The sequence below is a fragment of the Emys orbicularis genome, chromosome 10, assembly GCF_028017835.1.
Source record: "Emys orbicularis isolate rEmyOrb1 chromosome 10, rEmyOrb1.hap1, whole genome shotgun sequence".
Lineage (NCBI taxonomy): Eukaryota > Metazoa > Chordata > Testudines > Emydidae > Emys > Emys orbicularis.
This window is the reverse complement of record NC_088692.1, coordinates 32,831,653-32,854,019: the sequence shown is the minus strand read 5'-3', so window position 1 is coordinate 32,854,019 and position 22,367 is coordinate 32,831,653. Positions and strand designations below refer to the sequence as shown.

Sequence of the window (22,367 nt, the reverse complement as noted above, 5' to 3'; positions counted from 1 at the left end):
GTTGGAGTGTAGAGAAGAGTGAGAATCCAATGAAATAATGGCAAAGCGGGTGATTTTTAAACTTTGTTCTTTCTGTATCAATTGAGTTTTCATCAAACCACCATGAACGCTTCAAACAGCTCTTACACTTTATTCTAGCGTTTGGTTTTAGCCATTTCAATTAGATTTTTACAAAATAAAGATCTAAAGCTTGTATTAAACTGAACTGTAATGGAACCAGAGTTATAGTGTAGCAGTAACAAACAGATACAGTCCACCCAGGCTAAGAACACTGCTCCACCTGCTGGCAGATACGTGCATTTGTCACTATTTTGGAGCCCAGAATCTCAGATGCTAAATAGTTGGCTCTTCTATATAAGCTGGGGCAAGCGACCTGAACTCCTAAGTTGCTTCCTCCCTAAAGCTTGCATTCTGTGCTACAGACCAAATAAAGCCAGTCAGCATTAGGGTTATCAGATGCAAAGATATTTATTGATGCCCTGAATAAGCACATTTCATTGTACATCAGGAATCCAGTTCAAAGCATCTGAATCAGCTCCCAGTTCAAGACCCAAAGGGAATTATTTGCAGAGGCAGATGGCGTCACTTTGGTCAGTATAACAGGCGCATGACAGGAAGCGATGGGGGTAAGTCCTTCCCTGACCAAAAGGGGCCATTTTCTTTCTGAATTCAGGCTTCACTTTGTGCCACTATTGCTAGAGAGTAGTAGCAGCCATGATCACTCTGGATCAAACTCTTCAACAGCCCACCTTTCTCTGCCGCACGAGTGACTCAAGAGGCAGAGGGAGGCCTGCTGAAATCAATAGTCCTGGAAGGCTGCACACTCCAGGCTGTGACAGGAAGCTGTTCCTTGCTAGGATTTCTTTACTTCTGCTGCTTCAGAGAGTGACTGCTCCGTGAGCTGCTGGACCAGCTCTTCCACATACACTTTAAAAAGAGGAGTAGGGTCCTGAGAGAGAAAATGGGTTAATGAGAGACTGAACCTGAGCAGCAACAGGAAGAGGGAAGGGGTAAAGTGTGCAACGGCCATTGTGCTAGTTAAACCATGAACAATCTTTAATGGGTGTTTTAGTCCTTACCTTTTACACACACTGCCTCTCTCTATCTGTACTACGGCACCAAGACTTATCTCTATTCACTAACCTGCAGCTCACCCTTGGGATGTTTTCCCAAGCCCTTCCCCTCTCTCCCATGGAAGGATACGGCTTCACTCCTGAATAGTTTAGGAGGAAAAGGCAGCATGGTGACTGTGACGCTGTGTGGAATCTGGGGGACACTTAAGGACTTTATGAATATCAATATTGTAAAATTGTAATGAGTTGTGCCAGATATGCCATGTAAGGTATCTGCAAAAATGTTATAATTTGCCAAAGATGATAATCTTGTTTATATGTTTGTGTCACCTTTGTACTATGGGTTATAGATATGTATGTCTGTATTTCAAAACTTGTGCTATGCTTCTGGGTGACACCCCCAGACAGTTTGGGCATCAGCTCTGCCTAGCCTGCTTGATGGCTCATTAAGGACCATCAGCTATACAACTGACCCATTGAGAGAAGGCAGATACACCTTATAACTCAGCAAGGCATGCAGGGGCATGCCTATGGACAGAATGCTAAGGCCTCCAAGCCAGGTGCTGGGCAGCTTGTGTTTGAAACAAAGGAAGCACAGGCCACACGGCAAAAGACTATAAAAGGCAGCTGCATCTTCTCCATTTTGTCTTCAATCCTGCTTCTTACCTCTGGAGGAACTTTGCTACAAACTGAAGCTCTTAACAAAGGACTGAATGACCCATCCAAGCTGTGGATGTATTCCAGAGGAACTTTCAAGCCAGCAAACTCACCACTACTGCTAAGGACTGATATATGGACTTTAAAGTCTTTGTATGTATGTGACTGTTTTACCATTTAAAATCTCTCTTCTTTTTCTTTCCTTTTTCTTTATAATAAATCTTTAGTTTTAGACACCAAAGGATTGGCTGGCAGCATGATATTTTGGGTAAGATCCAAACCTATACTGACCTGGTGACGTTCTTCTAACCCCAAAGGGTCAGCCACATTTTTGTATTTGTGAGCAGAGTTTAAAATAACTTCTCACTGTACTGGACCTAGGTGCTGATTGGGAGCCAGAAAACTGGCTTGCAATAAAGGAAGCTGTATGGTTTCTTTTTTTGCTTGTTGATAATCAGTGTGGGAGATAGGAAGCACAGTTTGTGACTGGTGATGAGCTTAACTTCAGAATTAACCACCAGTTTTGGGAGTATCTGCTCTCCCTTTTGCAGCCTGCCCTGACTTTAGCATTTCCCGTGAGGGCTACCCCAGGCACCCCCAGGTCACAGTGACCAATGGAAGTGTATTTGAATAAGTGTAAAGTAATGTACCCTGGGAAAAATCACCCAGTCTTTTCTCTCACGTACACAACTCTGAACCTGCGACATGCTCTGCCATAAGCACATAGGGTAGAAAGTGATGCACAATATCTCATGGCGTTTTACTGAGCAGTTTGCCATTCCCTCTGAATAGAACTTTGGTCACTATCAACTCGCTGAGAGTGAAATGGCCCTAAGAAGGGCAAGGAAAATAGACAGAGGTCTGGGCAGGACTGAGACCAGACAGCAACCTGGGAAGAGGCTGCGCAAGCGGGGACTGGGCTGTGGTACTTAGAATCCTGAAGGGATGGTGAAAACTGACTAGTCCCTCCATTAGCTGTACATGTCAAGCAATTTCACCCAGCCAGTGCTGCAGGACAGCAGATGGTCATATACTGGAGGGGCTGGATCATTTTACTGGCTGAGCGAAGCAGGGCCCTGCTCTCATCTTGATGGCATGTGACTGTTGGTCTGGAAGTAAAGCTGTAACTTTGGAATACCAAATCTGATCAATTCCAAAATTTCAGGGAACGTTCTACCCATGTATGGGCAGAATCCTATTGATTTTGGGGAAAATCAGAAAACCGGAAAGGGGAAATGGGGGGCACAGAACCCCTCACATCTGCTTAGCACATCTAGCAGCTTTAACAAGGCTTGAAATTATAGAGATTTAAAGACCAGATGATGGCAGCCATTAACTTCCAGCATAACACCCCAACCATCTCACCTCTGCCAAAGTTCCAGAGGAGTTTAACAGATTGGGAGATAAGGCACTCAGGGTGTCAAACAGGAGAAAAAAATAGCGGGGGGGGGGGGGCAGAGGAAGAGGGAAGGAGACTAAGGAGTAAAAAGGTACTTTGGAGTTGCAGGGGTGTGTGGTGAGGGGAAGCAGGGACCTGAAGCAGTGGTGCCCTGTTGTGCCCCCCCCCCGACTAGTAATGGAATCTGTCCATGCCTCCCACCGCCCCCCCCCCCCCCGATTACTGCACAGTTGGCTCAGCAGAGGAGCTTGGGCTAAAGGCGGAGCTGGGGGTGGAACTGGAGGAGCTGGGGGTACAGGCACAGCTGGCCTGGGGGTAGAGAGGGAATGAGGGCAGAGCTGCAGCTGGGGGGAGATCCCTCCCCGCCCTCTCGTTGGGGCTGGCCCGGGCCCTGTCATGCACCCACCTGAACATTCCGCCATGCCCCCTTATGTGGCCATGCCCCACAGTTTGGGGACCACTAACCTGGAGGGAAGTGAAGATGTGGAGGTCAAAGCAGGCACCTGGAGGGGAGGGGGCAGTGTAGTTGGAAGGGAGTGGGGGTGATAATGAGGCAAGCAGGGATCTGGGGATGGGGAGGAAAGATAAGGACCCAGAAGAGGGGGCAGAGAGCAGAGACTGTTTATAATGAACCCTGCGTTTATCAGCTCCACAGCACAAATACTGACTCGGGAAGAAGGGGGGCCCTGGAGGGTGGGTGGGAGAGTAGGCAGTGATTCTCAGCCAAATGCTGGGGGGCATAAGGATTCTAGTGAGGGAGCTGTGTGAACTTCTACAGTCAAGTGGGAAGAGGATGGAGTCAGATTTAATGAGTAATTGGAAGGTAAAGAACAAAGCAGCTCCGAGTGCAGGGACTAGAAGTATCTATTGCAGGCTCCCCATTACCCATCCACATCACTCCCTACACATCTCCTTCCCCCGGCCAAATAGCTGCAGGCATAAAAATGACTGGCTCTCCACCTGCTGCCCACACATCACAGGCTGCAGGAACATGCTGCCCTCTCATTGGGTCTGCAGCTTGGCCCACAGACACAACAAAGCGCACCCCTCTAGTTATTTATCATAAATAACGCAGTAGTCATTTGCAGTCACTGGGGTCACGCAGTGTGATGCTGCTACAGGGTTTCAGCCGATCACTACACGGGTAGGGGGGAAAAAATCTAACTCCCTGACCCCAGAAAGCACTGCAGGCTTTGCTAGGTGCTGAAGCCACTCAGAGACTGGGCACCAGTTTATAGAATCACAGGAACCATAGGGTCAGAAGGGACCACAAAGATCATCTACTCTAACCCCCTGCCAAGATGCTGGATTTGTTGTGTCTAAACCATTCAAGACAGATGACTCTCCAGTCTCCTTTTGAAAACCTCCAGTGAAGTAGCTTCCACAACCTCCCTAGGCAGTCTGTTCCATTGTCCTGCTGTTCTTACAGTTAGGAAGTTTTTTCTGAGATTAATCTAAATCTGCTATGCTGTAGTTTGAACCCATTATCTCTTGTCCTGCCCTCTGAGGCGAGAGAGGACACCTCTTCAAGTATCTGAAGACTGCTATCATGTCTCCCCTTAGTTTCCTCTTTTCCAAACTAAACACACACAGTTCCTTCAGCCTTTGTTCATATGGCTTGCATTCCATCCTTTGATCAGCTTTGTTGCTCTCCTCTGGATCCTTTCATTTCTCCACATCCGTTCTATACATTGGTGACCAAAGCTGGACGCAGTACTCCAGTAGAGCGGAACTATCACCTCCCGTGTCTTGCATGCTATGCCTCTATTAATGTAACCTAAAATTGCATTTGCTTGTTTTGCAACAGCATCGCATTGCTGATGCATGTTGTGGTTGTGATCCACCACAACTCCCAGATCCTTCTCTGCAGTGCTGTGTGCTGCCAGGCCAGTTATCCTACATTCTGTATTTGTGCTTTTGATTTTTCTTCCCTAAGAGTAGCACCTTACATTTATCTTTGTTGAATTTCATTTTGTCATCTATAGCCCAGTTCTCCAATTTATCAAGATCCCCCCGAATTTTAGTTCTATCCTCCAAAGTGTTGGCAACACCCCCCCCTCCTCAGCTGTGTCTCAACTGTTTAGGATGTCTCAAAAAAAAAGTAAGTTCACAGAAGAGCACAAGTACTGATCCATCCACACTCATGCAGGTAAGGCTAGAGACCAATGATTCCACACGAGGATTGCTAAGCCTTTTGATAATTGCCCTTGGCCTCCACTGCCTACCCTTCCATGCTCTGTCCTTTCTTCCTCTGCTACTACAGGAGACACCCCCTCCCCTGGAATTGGTGGCCTGGAATCCCATCCTCCATGAAGCTCAGGAACAACTAGCCATACCATGCTGTGTCTTTCTGTGACTGCTGAGGTTGCAAACAGATGGGAGTACTGAGGGTGAGCGTGGGGCACACACCCTGCAGGCTGCTGGGAAGCTTGGAAGCTACTCTCTCTTCTGATGCATTGTGGCTGCCTGTGGGATCCCCAACCCCTACCTCATAATACTAAGAAGCTCCAGATTAGTATTTCTGAAAAGCAAGTGAAACTGAGGTGTCGATAGGGCTGCAGGGGGAGAGCTGGAACCTGCAGTCATATCTATATCCTAAGCAGCATGGATGTGACCTAGAAGGGGCTCAGAGGAATGATTCCTTCTGAAAAGAAAGAAGCCAGCAGACCCAAAGCATTTCCATTATAGGGTCAGGGGTGTGTGTGTGTAACTGACTCTTATCAAACACCCCCAAGGAAATCATTCCAACATTAAACATCTCCTGTTAAAACATGTCCACATTAGCTGTGCTGATTAACGTGGCACTTCGGAGGTGCCCACCTCAGAGCACAGCATCAATGAGAGCACTGCATGGGCTCTTTGTAAAGCAACTGGATACACAGCCAGTGGGTGCTGCCCAAGAGAGAGTGAGGACATTGTGTTCCCATATAACTCAGAACTCACCTTCTTCTCTAGAAGACGCTGCTTTTCTACAGCTTCTTCCAAACTCAGCCCAACCCACTCCGCCTCCTCTTCTGGGATCACAAATTCCTGTGTGACAAGAGGAAGGGGTTAATGGTATAATCTTTACTGGGGAAGTTAGTGACTAGCTCCAGTAGGACTGTGGGAATGTCTCAGGCAACTGGGGGGGAGCTAATTGGAACAGAATCACCGTCAAAAGAATTGAGCATTGTGCATGTGCACTTTCCATTTCTGGTGACCAGCAAAGAAGTTTATCCGCCCCAGCTTACTTCTTTTCCATTTAGCAAACATAGGTTTGTTTCTTATTGCACACAAGCTGCCAGGCTCTGTCTTAGGTCAGCATAGTGAACGTCAGAATAGCTTTGGGAACTGGGTATTACGTTAACACTGGCTCTGTGCTGACTTGCTTCAGCATTAAATGTTAATCAGCAGTATCCCACACACACGGATAGGGCTTCACTGCAGCAGCAGCTCAGATGGCCCCTCTGTCAACATAGTGGTGATGGTAGAAGCCCAGTGATCATTTCAAGGCCTTTCTGGCTAACACCGAAAACGTGAGCCTTTCCCCTTCTGACTGATCAAAGGTGCACTCAGCAAACAGCCCATGTAAAATGACAACTGGCCAAATAATAGAAGGGGGGGGGGGGGCATCAACTCTACCCTCCAGTTTTAACCCTGAGAATAGAATCTTCAACTATTCATCACCCCACTGCCTAGCAAACATGACCAATTAGGAGGGACAGACAAGCTTCATTGTATAGATCTGATAATAAACAGGTGAACTACCCACCTGATACTTGTTATAGATAGCCTCTCTCTTTGCTGGATCATTTGGATGCAGGCTAGGGTCCCTCCGAGCGAGCCGTAGCAGCATTGTTCGTTTCAAATCCATCCCTAGCTTGGAACACAGATCAACCTTTGGAGTCTGAAGGAATAAAGTTTGATGATTGATGTTGATGGACGGATGGATTCAAAAGACTGTAAATTACTTTTCTGCAACATCAGTGAAACAGTCAGTCCTCCTTTCCCCACCTACTGGTGGCTACTCCTCAGTACTGCCTGCTATTTTATAGGCAGCACTGTAGTAATGACCAGAAAGGAAATTTAAACTAGGCACTAAGAAAATGCTGCAAACAGCTGCGTGACTAGCTGGTGGAATAATCTGCCCGTGGAGATTGTTGAAGCTCTCACTAGAAAGGCTTGAGGACAGACAAGGCACAGCACCTGAGGCTGGAAATGACTTCTTGCATCTACATTGAACTTAACTCACTCTGAGGTGTGGTCAGAGTGTAGCCCGAGTCACAGAGGTCTAGAATACAGACACAGCCGCCCTAACATTTAATGCCGAAATCAAGATGGAGCATTGCAGGCTGGGACCTTTAGGGCTGCACTGCCATATTAAGGTTAGGGTGCTTCCAACCAGCTCCACTTACATGATTTGGGTGCAGCACTGTGGTAAATGCCAAGCTGCTGATGTGGACCTCATTGGGAAAAGTTCAGGGGCCTACCCTCCCACATAACTCAGCAAAGCAGAAACACATGCGCCTTGCCTTGAGGATGTAGAAATCCAATCCATAGGCTGCGTCGATCAAGTCCAGGGTTCTCATGGTGACTGTAATGGTCAACTTCTTGTCAAGGATCTCACTATACAACTCCCGCTCAAAAAGCTGTGGCTTCCAAGTCTTCTTCAGTCTGTTTGAGAGCTAATATGGATAAAGAAGATTCCCAAAGAATAAATCATCCCTCTGTTAATGGCCACATTACTCAGAAGAGACTATACAATCGCACCCACAAACACTGGACATGGCAGTAGAGAGCCTATGTTTTGTCACAGAGCCCCTAAGGCAGGAATGGACAAATAGGGCCCACCCGCAGATATAGCATGTGGGGACAGCAGAACCCAGCATGCAATCTGGGCAGCCAGGCTACATTGCATGCTGGGAAGTACTTCTCACAGCCATTGCAATCTACTCCATTTTATGCAAACTAATCTCCTGACAAGCTGCTGTGATCCACAATTGAGTTAAGTTGGGGTGCCCCCCTACCCAATGACTTCCTCCTGCTCCCCCACATCACCTTCTCCTTGCTGGTCAGTGTTTGTCAGGGTTCATTCACCTCAGGTTTGCCCTGATCCAAGGCTGGAGACATTACAATGCCGCTCCAAGACCCAGAACATTGGGTCATCCTAGGACACACCAAGGGATTACTTGGAACGAAACAGACAAACTCTTACAAAAAGCACAAACGTGCCTTGCTTGGCATCCCAACACCTCCAAAGACTATCCCTAAGGCAGGAAGCCTAATCACACCATAGGAAAGTAGACACACTGTTGCTGTGTGCGGAAGCCTTGGTTCACACACCTCGGTTAGACAAACACAATGCTAATTATTGTCCGCTCTGCTGTGCAACGGATTTATTCCTGTGTCAAGAAGTTGCTCTAGATTCTCAAAAGGTATTTAGGTACTCAACTACCACCTGATTTCAATGGGAGATGGGCACCTGATACCCTGGAGGGTCTGGCCCTTAGAGCCTTTCAGGAACTACAGAATAAAATCATGCTGGGTCTGAAATTAAATCTAGGTATGATTTACTGAAAACTGGATGAAGGGTTTGCTGGAGAAGTCTGTGGGTATTGGGTCTCAGTCATTCCAGAGCAAGTCTGCTCAACTGATAAGTAAAATTATATTTGTTCTACCTGCCACCCCTGCACACTTACCCTGGGATCTGATAGTTAAGCTGGGCTCTTTCTGATTTGCACATCACCAGCACTAGAACCTAACACTGGAATTCAGTCAACAATTCTGAATACGTTGCACAAATAGGTGGGCAGCAAACACCACCAATTTGGTCGACTTAGTATACTTTCTCTATACACACATATGCCCCCTGTACATCATTTGAAAGCTTATTATGTCTACTTTAAGATGAGGTCTAAGATGAAGCTGTGAATTGATGCCATTACCACAGAAACAGTGATAATGTCACCATCAACACGTTAAAATGACCACTTTGAAATATTTGCATTTGTTTCTGTTAGTTTGACTCTATGAATCAATTCAAGACATAAAATTGTATTTCTTTGTTGTTGTGATGCTTTGAAGTTATAATCTTGAGCAGTGATTCTCAACCTGTGGTTCACGTACCCCTGGGGGTCCGCAGATTATGTCTAAGACTTCCAAAGGGGTTCTCACCTCCATTTGAAATTTTTTTTAGGGGCCACAAATGAAAAAAGGTTAAGAACCACTGATCTAAAGGGTTAAACAAAGTCTAACAACAGATTTGTACAGGTATCATTGAAATGTAATAGCACTGCTGACATTTCTAGTCAACGTCATTACTGTTGGGAGCAAAGGCATATGTAGGCCTGACAGAAGCCTGCTGTGGATTTTAAGAGTCTATTCTCATGCTTGATAGCATAAGCAGAACTGTGTATGTATAAGAAATTGCAGCACAATCATGCATCTCTCTCAAATCTCTCCATTTGTTCTTCCCCAACATCTGCTATTTTCAGTAGAGTCTCTTGTACATCTGATGTGACATGTAGTTCAGCAGATATGTTGATAAGCACTTCTGGATGCTATGTAGGGTAAAATGTGTTTGTCTTATTGTTGCTGACATGGTTGTTAAGAGTTGTAACATGCTCTTCTTCCTTCTTCAGTGCAGAGGCAAGGACTTGTTTGTGGACTTTGTCTTCACTACTTCTTGTTAGGTAACTTCTTTCTTTCATAGCCTTTGGATATTCATAATATGAAGCTGTCATCTCTAACACTAATACTGACCTGTGCATACGTGTCACTGAATTAAAACAATAGTTTCTAGAATATTTCAATGGGTAGTTGCATAGGCAAGTACAAATTTAAATCTACCAGGCAGACTAGATGCTACATTGTATGTATAAAAGCTCACAAATGGAGAACCCCATTAGGAATTAACATACATTTATATCTACCCACTACGAAGCACAAACTATGGGCATGTAATCTACTGCTAGTGGTGTGCAACCTTCAGTGTGAGACTGATCAGATCAGCAAATTTCAATGAAAATATAGAAAATTATTATAATCACGTGATATACTTTGACATATAAAACGTGATGTGAAAACATTTCATGTTTGTATATGTTTATATTTGCCATTTTTGCCACATGCTAAACAGCATCATTTCTGGGGGGGAAAATTGCCCATGCAATACCAATAAAAATCTTTTAATACATTATCATTTGCTAGCTTTGACCAGTAAGCATGACATTAAGGTATTGAAATTAATTTAAACAGAAAAACCGTGGTCAGTCATGTTGCAGTGTTTCCGGAACTATGAAAAAAGTTACACTCATTTTGGGTACCACTGTTTCACCTTACCTACAGGCTTACAGCCCCACATCATACGTCATCTTAAATAAGTTTTCAAATAATATATAACGTGGGTGTGTGTAGGGTGGATACATTAAACTTAAAAATATGGCCCTTTTTGGAGAACTGCCACACATCTAAACAAGAGTAGGCACCAGTTCTCTTCCAGAGCTGTACTGGCATTGCAGTACCAACAGGAGTAGGAACTTGTTTGGGTCTGTGAAATCAACAGATAAGACTAAATATGCACAGGTAGCGGGTTCTGTGAAGTAATAAGGTATCAATTTTACAGACCATAAACACATACTTTAAGCATCACCCTTAATGAAACAACTTAGACTAATACAGGGGTAGGCAACCTATGGCACGCGTGCCAAAGGCGGCACGCGAGCTGATTTTCAGTGGCACTCACACTGCCCGGGTCCTGGCCACCGGTCCGGGGGGGGCTCTGCATTTTAATTTAATTTTAAATGAAGCTTATTAAACATTTTAAAAACCTTATTTGCTTTACATACAACAATAGTTTAGTTATATATTATAGACTTATAGAAAGAGTCCTTCTAAAAACATTAAAATGTATTACTGGCACGCAAAACCTTAAATTAGAGTAAATAAACGAAGACTTGGCACACCACTTCTGAAAGGTTGCCGACCCCTGGACTAGTATCTGGTCTCATATTATAAACTAAACTAGTGAAGGGTGCCAAGCTGAAAATAACATTTTTAGACGGAACAAGTTTAACTCTATTCCTGATTAAGCTTAAGAGACTGGTGCTCAAGGTCTCTTATCTGTGCTCAACACAGTCAAATGCCAGAGGAACAGGCCTGCAAGTTATAGGACAGTCTACGGGTCTGAAAATATGGTTTTACATAAAGCACATCTTGAATAAATACATCGAAGGCAAGAACTCTCTATGTAAATAGGAGACACGATCCACGTCCTTACAAAAGGAGAAAAAGTGACTTACATTAAGTTCATTAGTTACCAGGAAGGTCATTACTTAAGCACTTAGAAATACATCTCCAAACTTCATGGCCAGAATTGACCTTGGCATGCCCCTCCCCAACTCTGCTTCTTATCATAAAATTATCTGCAGAACACCAGGTAAAAAGCAATGACTTTCAGGATGCACGGGCCCCTTTCTACACCACTTGGGGATAAATTTATCACTCCTCTCACTGCCTGACTTTAGCGATGACCTTGCTTCCTACCACTCTGCTCCTCTTACTGTATTGTAGCTCTGCAGCTTTGGCAACATTAAGCCTGCAGCAGCTCCTCTTGCACATGTGGTTGGGTCTTGGGGCTGGTCTACACTGGGTGGGGGATCGATCCAAGATACGCAACTTCAGCTACGCGAATAGCGTAGCTGAAGTTGAAGTATCTTGGATCAAATTACCTGGGGTCCACACGGCGCGGGATCGATGGCCACGGCTCCCCCGTCGACTGCGCTACCGCCGCTCGCTCTGGTGGAGTTCCGGAGTCGACGGTGAGCGCATTCGGGGATCGATATATCGCGTCTTAACGGGACGCGATATATCGATCCCGGATAAATCGATTGCTACCCGCCGATACGGCGGGTAGTGAAGATGTACCCTTAGTTACACAGCCCATTACAACACTGCATAAACAGGAATTATTTCTCAAGATTAACAAATGAAAGTATAGTAGACCACAGTTCATATGATGCTCTCATCGGAGCAGGTGGGAGAAAGAGGAACAATAAACCCTAACTTGGAAGCCTGGATACTATTGGTGAAGAAAAAAGAATAAGAGTTACAGCAACCGCCACCCAAGCTCCCTGCTACTGAAGAATGGGGGGTGGGGGGAAATTTTCTCTCCTTCTGATTTTGGTGCTAGAGAGTGTGGTGGTGGCAGCCTGTTCCTAGCATTGGCCCAGTTCACTCAGCAGACAAATGAAGCCATAAGATGAGAACGCACTTCATACTCACTCACTTTGTCATTGCCAGCATACCGAAAGCCAGAAATCCAGCCTTCTCCTCCCCAGAGCCCTTGCTGAGACTCTGGGGGGTAGTAGACTGGGATAGGAACATCCTGCACTCGCTCTCGTTGGCCTGTTTTTGGATTTAATTTATATTTCACCCCAAGGGGTTTCCAGTGAACTGGGGTGAGCTGTGTATTATCCTGTAGTGACTTGAGATAATGAGCAGGCAGACGGGCATAGATGCCCTGCTTCAGTTTCAGAGCTTCCCAGATCCGCGGCGGGTACTTGTGTAGCGGCATCAGGCAGTGGTTGCTGTTAACAAACAACAGAACGGATCAGTTAGGATATCGGATATTTGTCAAAAAAGTCAGGATGGCCGGGACAGAGCTTAAAAAGGGAACTGTCCCGGCCAAAAGGGGATGTATGGTCATCCTATCTCCAGGCATCCTATCTCCACAGCCCAACCCCTGAGGTAGTCCGGTCAGGGCTGGGGGAGACCCTGGCCTGACTAATCGTGCCACTCCCGAGAGGCTGGAGTGATTCCCCACCCTGGCACTGGACCAGCCCTGGCCACGCTGCCAACTCAGCCTGGCAGATGCCCTGGGCATAGGGAGTCGGGGCTGTGTGGCATGGCACAGGCCCACCCCCGAGGGGAAGGGGCACACTGGCAGCACAGGGCTGGGCGGGTCAGTGTGTGTCTGGCAACTGCCGGTTTGCATACAGAGCCCTTGCACTGGGCTGGGTGGAGCGGGGCCGGCCCCACCATGCTATGCCCCAATGCCCCTGGCTGGCCCCTTGCTCTGGGGACCGCCCTCCCCACGCCACGCTCCTTTGCCCCCGCGGGGGCCCACAAGTATGCTTGGCGCCAGGCCCACAAAAGGTTAATCCGGCCCTGCCTCCTGGCTGTTCACTGCCCTGCCACCGCCCTGCTTCCCCGGGACTCCCCACAACCGCCCTGCTCCCTCTCTCTCACTCACCCCCCCCAAGCGGGGATCCCCCACAGCCCGACCCCATCTGCAGCCCACGTACCGCAGCCACCCCCCGCTCACGCAGACAGGCCCAACGCCCGCCCCTTGCCAGCGGAAACAGAAACCGGGACCTGCGGCGCTATCCACGAGGCTGCTCCCATTAGCTGCCGCTGGTGTCACTCGCAAGCCCCGCCCCCTCCTTTCGGGGTTTGGAGAAAGCGCGAGCGGGGACGAGCGAGGAGCGGACCAGAGCGCGCCTGCGAACGGGCACCACCCGCCGGAGCGGAGCGGCTCGGCTTGGGGCCTGGGCGAACCCAGCTCCCCGGAGCCCGCGCACCAGGGCCCTGCCTATGCTCAGCCTAGCTCCAGCAGGGGTGCGGGCTTGAGGTCAGGGGGGCTCAAGGGGTCAGGCTGCGGGTGCTGGGGGCTAGGGCGGCCACCTCCAAGATGCAGAAAAACCAGCCACTGACCACCCCCAAAAAGGGCCCTAGTGCCCACTGTAGCTCATTGTGACTGAAATGCATTAGCGCAGTGGTTTTCAAACTGGGTCACAACCCAGTACTGTAATGTAAGGCACTGGATCGCAGCAGCTCTGGTGAGCACCACCGACCAGGCCGTTAAAAGTCCAGTCGGCGGTGCTGCCTGGCTAAGGCAGGCTAGTCCCTACCTGTTTCGACACCACACTGTGCCCCAGAAACAGCCAGCAGCAGGTCTGGCTCCTGGCGGGGGGCCACGGGGCTCCGCGTGCTGCCCTTGCCCCGAACACCAGCTGGGGGAGGCAGTGCCTGCAGGTGAGAGCTGCAGCCTAGGAGCCAGACCTGCTGCTGGCTGCTTCCGGGGTGCAGCGTGATCTGCGGTGCCAGGACAGGCAGGAAGCCTGCCTATGCACCCCGGCTGTGCCGCTGACCGGGAGCCGCAGGAGGTAAGCTCATGCCCCAACCCTGCGCTCCCCCAAACCCATATCACACTATATCTGGTTGCTCCTAGTCACAAGAGACTAGTCACTTACCCCAGATCAATTGGTACTCCAAATCTTACACCAAAGACAACACTAGCAGCCAATTCTATAGTAATGTAACTATAGGTTTATTAGCTAAGAAAAGGAAATAAGAGTTGAGAGGTTAAAGCAGGTAAAAGATATTAACAGGTGAGTCACAGTTTGTAGTTCCAAATGGTGGCAGTGATGTGATAAACTGCCAGTTTCCCAAAAGTCTTTTCAGGGTACCCAGATTGTCTCTGGGGATCTCTGCTTTGCATCTGGTACTCTTCCTTGTAAGAATCCAAACAGTCCAGAGATACAGGAGCTTTCTTTGAATCATATTTATAGTTTCTTTACACAGAAAGCAAGCTGTGTCTCTACCCACATGGGGTTTGCCTTTGATGCTGAGTAGTGAGGAATGCACATAGTCTTTTGACCTCTGCCCATCATACATAATGGCTGCTTGCTTTGAAATTAGCATTTCACAAGACTTCTTTGATGGGTTATTTAGTTACAGCGGTATACACACTGTACATTTTTGCTGTTACATTATAACGACACAGACAAGTGAAAATAATGCAAGTTACGTCCCATTCGTTTTCATGAAGTTTAAACACCACTCTTATACAAACACTTTGATCTGTACTAACACAAATGAATTGGCCTGTGGCCCTGATCTGACTTGGTCTGCTAGCATCACATGAGGTTCTGCTTGTTTTACTTTCTTATTTTCAAGCAGGGCTTTATCTTAGTTGGCTCCTATTTTTCCCCCATCAGACACTCTATGGATTGTAGACAATTTACCAGCATGATTCCACTGGTATAATTTTACCACTAGAGCTATATGGGTATAACTCCCTTTGTGAATGTTTTTATTCTGGAATAAGAGTGATTTTTTTTCTGGCTTGGTTGATGTTGCTTTGAAAGCAGTATGTTTGTATGCCATTTGACAGCCTGTACAGGGTGAGTGGCAAGAGCTGTGCAGTCTGCTACCTGCAGTTTTCTGTATCTGTGGCTTTAGGCTTTCAGCTGCATCAGACCTTGTGATTCAGCTGCCAGTGCTGGTGGCCTGTGCAGGGTGAGATGGGGTGGATAGCACACAATAGTAAATGGTAAGGGGAACATCACCTTTCAACCACTCTCTCTCTCACAGCCCTGCTCTGGAGTGAGACCTTGCCTTGTGCACATGAACAGAAATGGGCCTATGAAATATGGGAAAGTACTATGGCTCATTCACAAGGCAAATACAGAACTCCTGTTCCAGCCAGGAAGGGCAGGAGGAGCCATTCTCCAGTGTGCTGTGAAGAGTACATCCTCACTGAGGTCTGTGCCAGAGTTGGGATTTCCCACACAAAGCTTTGCCATTGGCCATGGAGGAGGCTAGAGGAACTGCCTACTTCAGGAAAGATCCCCTCCTTCTTGACTCCAGTACGTAGTGCATGGGAGGCTGCACCTGCTTAACTGAGGTGGATTATCCATTTGCTAGACTATGTCTACACTTAACCACTACTGCTGCACCGCTGTAGCACTTCAGTGTAGACACTTACTACAGTGACAAGAGGGGTTTTCCCTTTGCTGTAATAAATCCACCTCCCAAAGAGGTGGTAGCTAGGTAGATGGAAGAATGCTAGTGTAGACCAACCATTACTCACTTTCTGTTCCAGATATAAAATGAGATGGAATGGCTAATCCATTGTCTGCAGCTATTGTCCTGGGCAGATGCCTCCTGACTTCATAGGCCCTTTGGATGCAGACCCAAGAGTTTAGAGTCTTTGGGCTGGTCTACACCAGAAAATTATACCCAGCTACAATAATATAAATAGAACATTTTGCAAGAGACAGAAGATGGGGGCATGAGGTCAGCACTGACACGCACAAGCAATAGTGGAGGAACAATTCTACTGAATTATGCTGCTTTAGATGTTTGGTCAGGGTTCCCCCACATGAGGAAGGGAGATTACGGTTCAGATTTTCTGCCAGTAACCCTGGCAGGAAGTGACCATTTCCATGTCTTTGCCTGCCTGTTCAGCGCTCTACGTGCAATGAGGTTGGTGCTCCCAGGCCAGTTCCTACTGGATACTTAGGCCTGGTCTACACTATGACTTTAATTTGGATCTAGCAGCGTTAAATCGAATTAACCCTGCACCCGTCCACACAACGAAGCCATTTATTTCGAAATAAAGGGCTCTTAAAATCGATTTCTGTACTCCACCCCGACGAGCGGAGTAGCGCCAAAATCGATATTGTCATTTCGGGGGGGTTAGTGTGGCCACAATTGGATGGTATTGGCCTCCGGGAGCTATCCCACAGTGCACCATTGTGACCGCTCTGGACAGCAATCTGAACTCGGATGCACTGGCCAGGTAGACAGGAAAAGCCCCGCGAACATTTGAATTTTATTTCCTGTTTGCCCAGCGTGGATAGCACAGGTGACCACAGATAGCTCATCAGCACAGGTAACCATGCAGGCCGATAATCGAAAAAGAGCACCAGCATGGACCATACGGGAGGTACTGGATCTGATCGCTATATGGGGAGAGGATTCAGTGCTAGCAGAACTTCGTTCGAAAAGACGAAATGCCAAAACTTTTGAAAAAATCTCCAAGGGCATGATGGAGAGAGGCCACAATAGGGACTCAGATCAGTGCGGCGTGAAAGTCAAGGAACTCAGACAAGCCTATCAAAAAACAAAGGAGGCAAACGGTTGCTCCGTGTCAGAGCCGCAGACATGCCGCTTCTACGCCGAGCTGCATGCAGTTCTAGGGGGGGCCGCCACCACTACCCCACCTCTGACCGTTGATTCCGAGGCGGGGGTAATCTCATCAGCTACACCTCAGGATTCTGCGGACGGGGAAGAGGAGGAGGAGGAGGACGAGCTTGCAGAGAGCACCCAGCACTCCGTTCTCCCCAACAGCCAGGATCTTTTTCTCAGCCTGACTGAAGTACCCTCCCAACCCTGTATCCAAGACCATGACCCCATGGAAGGGACCTCAGGTGAGTTTACCTTTTAAAATATAAAACTTGTTTTAAAAACAAGCGTTTTTTAATGATTACTTTGCCTTGAGGACTTGGGATGCATTCGCGGCCAGTACAGCTACTGGAAAAGTCTGTTAACGTGTCTGGGGATGGAGCGGAAATCCTCCAGAGACATCTCCATGAAGCTCTCCTGGAGGTACTCCAAAAGCCTTGCCACAAGGTTTCTGGGCAGTGCAGCCTTATTCCGTCCTCCATGGTAGGACACTTGACCACGCCATGCTTGCAGCAAGTAATCTGGTATCATTGCATGACAAAGCCTGGCAGCGTATGGTCCCGGTGTTTGCTGGCATTCAAGCAACATCCGTTCTTTAACTCGCTGTGTAATCCTCAGGAGAGTGATATCGCTCATGGTAACCTGGTTGAAATACGGGAATTTAATTAAGGGGACAGAGGTGGCCGTTCCTACTGGGCTGTTTGCCTGTGGCTGAAAAGAAATCCTTCCCTAGCCAAGCGCGGGGGGGGGTGGGGGTGGGGAATTGGCCCTGAGCTTTTCGCGTTTGGCTAGCAGGGATCTTCCCTGATACCAGCCACGCGGTGGGGGGTGGGAATAAAGCGATCATCCAGAGAATTGGATGGGGGGGGGGTTAGTTTGTTTTCTGCTGCTGAAGGTTAACAGGAAAACCGCAGCACTCAACGGGCTTTGCTTGGTATGTGGGAAAGGAGGGCGCAGAAGCTGAAAGACAATGGCTTACCATGGCCGCATGCAAGCTGAGTTCTGTTGCCCGGACCTGCGTCTGTGATCTCTAGCAGCAAAGCCACAGGCACTCAATATTAAGAGGCAAAATGCAACCTTGCACAGAAATCACATGTGCTATGTAATGTGAATAGTATTGGTCACCGTGAAAGAGTATAAGCATTGTTCTGCAAAATGTATCTTTTTAAAAAATTCTCTCCTTTTTTCCCTCCCTCCAGCAGCTGCAAATTTTTCAAGCCTCCCTCCTCCGTCCCGAAGGCTATCTCAGATAAGGCATCGGAAAAAGAAGACGCGAGACAAGATGTTCGCGGAAATCATGGAATCCACCCGCAGTGAAAGAGCTCATCTGAATGAGTGGAAGGACACGGTTTCAAAGTATAGGAAAGAAGCCAGTGAATGTGAGGACAGGAGGGACCAACGTGAGGAGAGGAGAGACGCTCGAGATGAGAGGTGGCGGCAGGAAGATCAGAGGAGGCAGGATGCAACGCTGGGGCTGCTGCGTGAGCAAACAGACATGCTCTGGCGTCTGGTGGAGCTTCAGGAACGGCAGCAGGATAACAGAATGCCGCTACAGCCCCTGTATAACTCCCCTCCCCCCTCACCATGTTCCATAGCCTCCTCACCCAGACGTGTAAGAACGCGGGGGGGGGGGAGGCTCCGTACGCCCTCCCATTCCACCCCAGTGGACAGCCTAAGCAAAAGGCTGTCATTTTTTTAACCTTTTTTTAGTAGCCTTTTCCTTCCTGCCGATCCTCCTCCCAAACCCCACCCGGGTTCTCTTCCTCTTTTTATAACCAATTAATAAAGAATAAATGATTTTTAAACGATAGTGACTTTATTTCCTTTGAAAGCAAGCTGGGGGAAGTGGGAGGGTGGGTTCCTTACAGAGAGAGCGTCAATAAAGGGGGCAGGTTTTCATCAAGGAGAAACAAACAGAAATTTCACACTGTAGCCTGGCCAGTCATGAAACTGGGTTTCAAAGCTTCTCTGATGCGCAGCGCTTCCTGGTGTGCTCTTCTAATCGCCCTGGTGTCTGGCTGCGCGTAATCAGCAGCCAGGCAATTTGCCTCAGCCTCCCACCCCGCCATAAAGGGCTCCCCCTTACTTTCACAGAGATTGTGGAGCACACAGCAAGCAGCAATAACAATGGGGATATTGGTTTGGTTGAGGTCTGAGCGAGTCAGTAACGATCGCCAGCGACCTTTTAAACAGCCAAATGCACATTCTACCACCATTCTGCACTTGCTCAGCCTGTAGTTGAACAGCTCCTGACTCCTGTCCAGGCTGCCTGTGTATGGCTTCATGAGCCATGGCATTAAGGGGTAGGCTGGGTCCCCAAGAATAACTATTGGCATTTCAACATCCCCAACGGTTATTTTCTGGTCCGGGAAGTAAGTCCCTTGCTGCAGCCGTTTAAACAGATTAGTGTTCCTGAAGACGCGAGCGTCATGAACCCTTCCCGGCCAGCCCACACTGATGTTGGTGAAACGTCCCTTGTGATCCACAAGTGCTTGCAGCACCATTGAAAAGTACCCCTTGCGGTTTGTGTACTGGGTACCCTGGTGCTCCGGTGCCAAGATAAGGATATGGGTTCCATCTATCGCCCCACCACAGTTAGGGAATCCCATTGCAGCAAAGCCATCCACTATGACCTGCACATTTCCAAGAGTCACTACCTTTTGTAGCAGAAGCTCAGTGATTGCTTTGGCTACTTGCATCACAGCAGCCCCCACAGTAGATTTGCCCACTCCAAATTGATTCCCGACTGACCGGTAGCTGTCTGGCATTGCAAGCTTCCACAGGGCTATTGCCACTCGCTTCTCAACTGTGAGGGCTGCTCTCATCTTGGTATTCTGGCACTTCAGGGCAGGGGAAAGCAAGTCACAAAGTTCCATGAAAGTGCCCTTATGCATGCGAAAGTTTCGCAGCCACTGGGAATCATCCCACACCTGCAACACTATGCGGTCCCACCAGTCTGTGCTTGTTTCCCGGGCCCAGAATCGGCATTCCACGGATAGAACCTGCCCCATTAACAACATGATCTCCAAAGCACCGGGGCCCGCGGTTTGAGAGAATTCTGTGTCCATGTCCATGTCCTCATCACTCTTGTCGCTGCGCTGCCGTCGCCGCCTCCTCCTCTCCTCGTTTTTCTGGTCCTGGCTCAGCATAAACTGCACGAGAACGCGCGAGGTGTTTACAATGTTCATGACTGCTGTCTTGAGCTGAGCGGACTCCATGCTTGCCGTGGTATGGAGTCTGCAGTGTTCACCCAGGAAAAAAGGCGCAAAATGGTTGTCTGCTGTTGCTTTCATGGAGGGAGGGGTGAGGCTGTACCCAGAATCACCTGCGACAATGTTTTTTGCCCCATCAGGCACTGGGATCTCAACCCAGAATTCCAGTGGGCGGGGGAGACTGCGGGAACTATGGGATAGCTACCCACAGTGCAACGCTCCAGAAATCGACACTAGCCCCGGTACATGGACGCACACCACCGAATTAATGTGCTTAGTGTGGCCGCATACATTCGACTTTATACAATCTGTTTCCAAAATTCGAATTATATAAATTCGGATTAATCCCGTAGTGTAGACATACCCTTATGCACACCACAAAAGCCACCAACGTGGTCTCAGCAGAGAGGCCACGGACTGAATGGGTCACAAAGCCTGAACTCTCTTCTCCCTCGCACAGTGGGTTCCCTACAGCCAGGAAAGGGGACTCACTGGTGGGGAAGGGGGAACATGCACTGCCGCTGTCTATGTTAAGCTTGTTCTATGGAGAGATTACTTCAGCCTCCAAGGCACCATCACCACACAGTCATACCCATGAAAGAAGAGACTAGCTGGGACTGCAGAACTTTGTTTTGCTTTTTATTTAATTTCTTGCCTTAGACATACAAATATAAAATCCCATTCCAGAAAGTGCTATTGCAGATTGGACGATTTCAAGTACAATTACATTTATTAAATTATAAAAACACGAAGCTTTAAAATTCACTATATAAAATAAAATTAAACCACAAATATTACAGCAAAAAAATCAAGTATTTAAATATTGGCATCTGCTCAAATTCTACCCGAGGTAATTGACAAAATATTTATTTCTCCCAGTAAAATTATACAAGATAATTCTTTCCAATCATAGTGTTGGGGATGAAGAGGAATAAGAGTAGCAAAATAATTACAGGGATTTACCCCCCGCACCCATCCCAAAGCTCAATGTGCTTCACAGCATTGAAAACTATATTAAAAAGGCATAAATTAGAGTATTATTGCTCCATCTAGTTAATACGCAGCATCCCAGCTGCAAATGCAGCATTCTATGTATGAAAGAGTTGCAAACAATGTATTACAATCCTCTAAGGCCAAGTGCTCAGCTTACAACTAATTAGTAACAACTGAAGGGAAAGTGCTAAAAACTGGTGATTAAGTTATAGGAATCCCAGAGTGTTTGAAATCCTGCTCCAATGAGGTACAAAATTACTAACGAGAGCCTTGGTACAGGAAGTGAAAGGAACAATAAGACAGAGACCCAAGCCTATAGCAGAATAACAAAGGCCGGTGGATTTGGGACATTATATCTCAATATAAAAATCCTGTCTTCATGTTGCTTGGAACAACTAAAAAGGCAGACTACCACAACACTTAGTGTTACCACTCAGCATCTTCCATACAAATTCACATTACCTGTAGCATGGAGTGAAGAGATACAAGTGTTTCTAAACAACCTGCAATAGCCATAACCATTTTTTTCCTTCCATCAGTGGCTTTTTCATCTAGGTACAATGAGTGTTATTCGCTCATCTCTATGTCTGTTTGAAAAAATTAATTTGTAAAGAAATATGGCAACCAATGTGAAGTTCTCGTCGCTGCTTCTACTCCAGGAGCAAGATGCAGGTCAACTCAGCTTGCAGGTCTTCCCCAGATTTACCTGCACCAAATCCAGCCCAGGCCCCCTGAAGAGAGTTTGTTGGAACTTTAAGTTAGCTGGTGGCTGGATTAGTTGCTAGAGAAGGGTAAAGTTTGAGACTGTAAGCAGCTGGCAAAATGCTGGGCTATTTTTCAAAAGCCAAATAATCTTACCCAGAGAAAGCGCCCTTAATTAACAGCTCTTACTCTCTTCCCTTCTCCCAACCACATGTTTTAAACAGAGCCTTCGCTGTCTTCCTCTACAGCTGATCATCATGAAGGAAGGATCCTTTATGTCAAATAGCAGTCAGACTCCATATCGTATACAGGAAATATACAACACTCTACTCACATCAGACCTAAGTATGAAATAGTCAGCACCCTGAGGGAAAAGCCAGA

General features: G+C 47.4%; 1 protein-coding gene across 2 annotated transcripts; it reads right to left on the bottom strand.

The window, feature by feature from the left end:
• Window positions 1–443: 443 nt before the first annotated feature.
• On the bottom strand, window positions 444–13,527 carry MRPL28 (mitochondrial ribosomal protein L28). Of its 2 annotated transcripts, none has more exons than XM_065411927.1 (6): window positions 13,413–13,527; window positions 12,395–12,695; window positions 7,641–7,793; window positions 6,881–7,015; window positions 6,073–6,159; window positions 444–949 (listed from the first exon to the last, which is right to left on the bottom strand). In XM_065411927.1, the coding sequence occupies exons 2-6, from the start codon at window positions 12,680–12,682 to the stop codon at window positions 854–856; spliced, it is 759 nt and encodes a 252-aa protein (XP_065267999.1). In that variant the 5' UTR covers window positions 12,683–12,695; window positions 13,413–13,527; the 3' UTR covers window positions 444–853. The 2 variants fall into 2 exon arrangements, with proteins under 2 accessions (XP_065267999.1, XP_065267998.1); XM_065411926.1 differs by having other exon boundaries at window positions 13,361–13,416.
• Window positions 13,528–22,367: the final 8,840 nt, after the last annotated feature.

Coding starts and splice junctions, on each gene's coding strand:
- MRPL28 (XM_065411927.1), bottom strand. CDS start 12,682: ATGCCGCTACACAAGTACCCGCCGCGGATCTGGGAAGCTCTGAAACTG. Junction 7,794..12,394: donor GGTATGCTGGCAATGACAAA/GTGAGTGAGTAT, acceptor TATCCATATTAG/CTCTCAAACAGACTGAAGAA. Junction 950..6,072: donor AGCGTCTTCTAGAGAAGAAG/GTGAGTTCTGAG, acceptor TTTCTCTCTCAG/GACCCTACTCCTCTTTTTAA.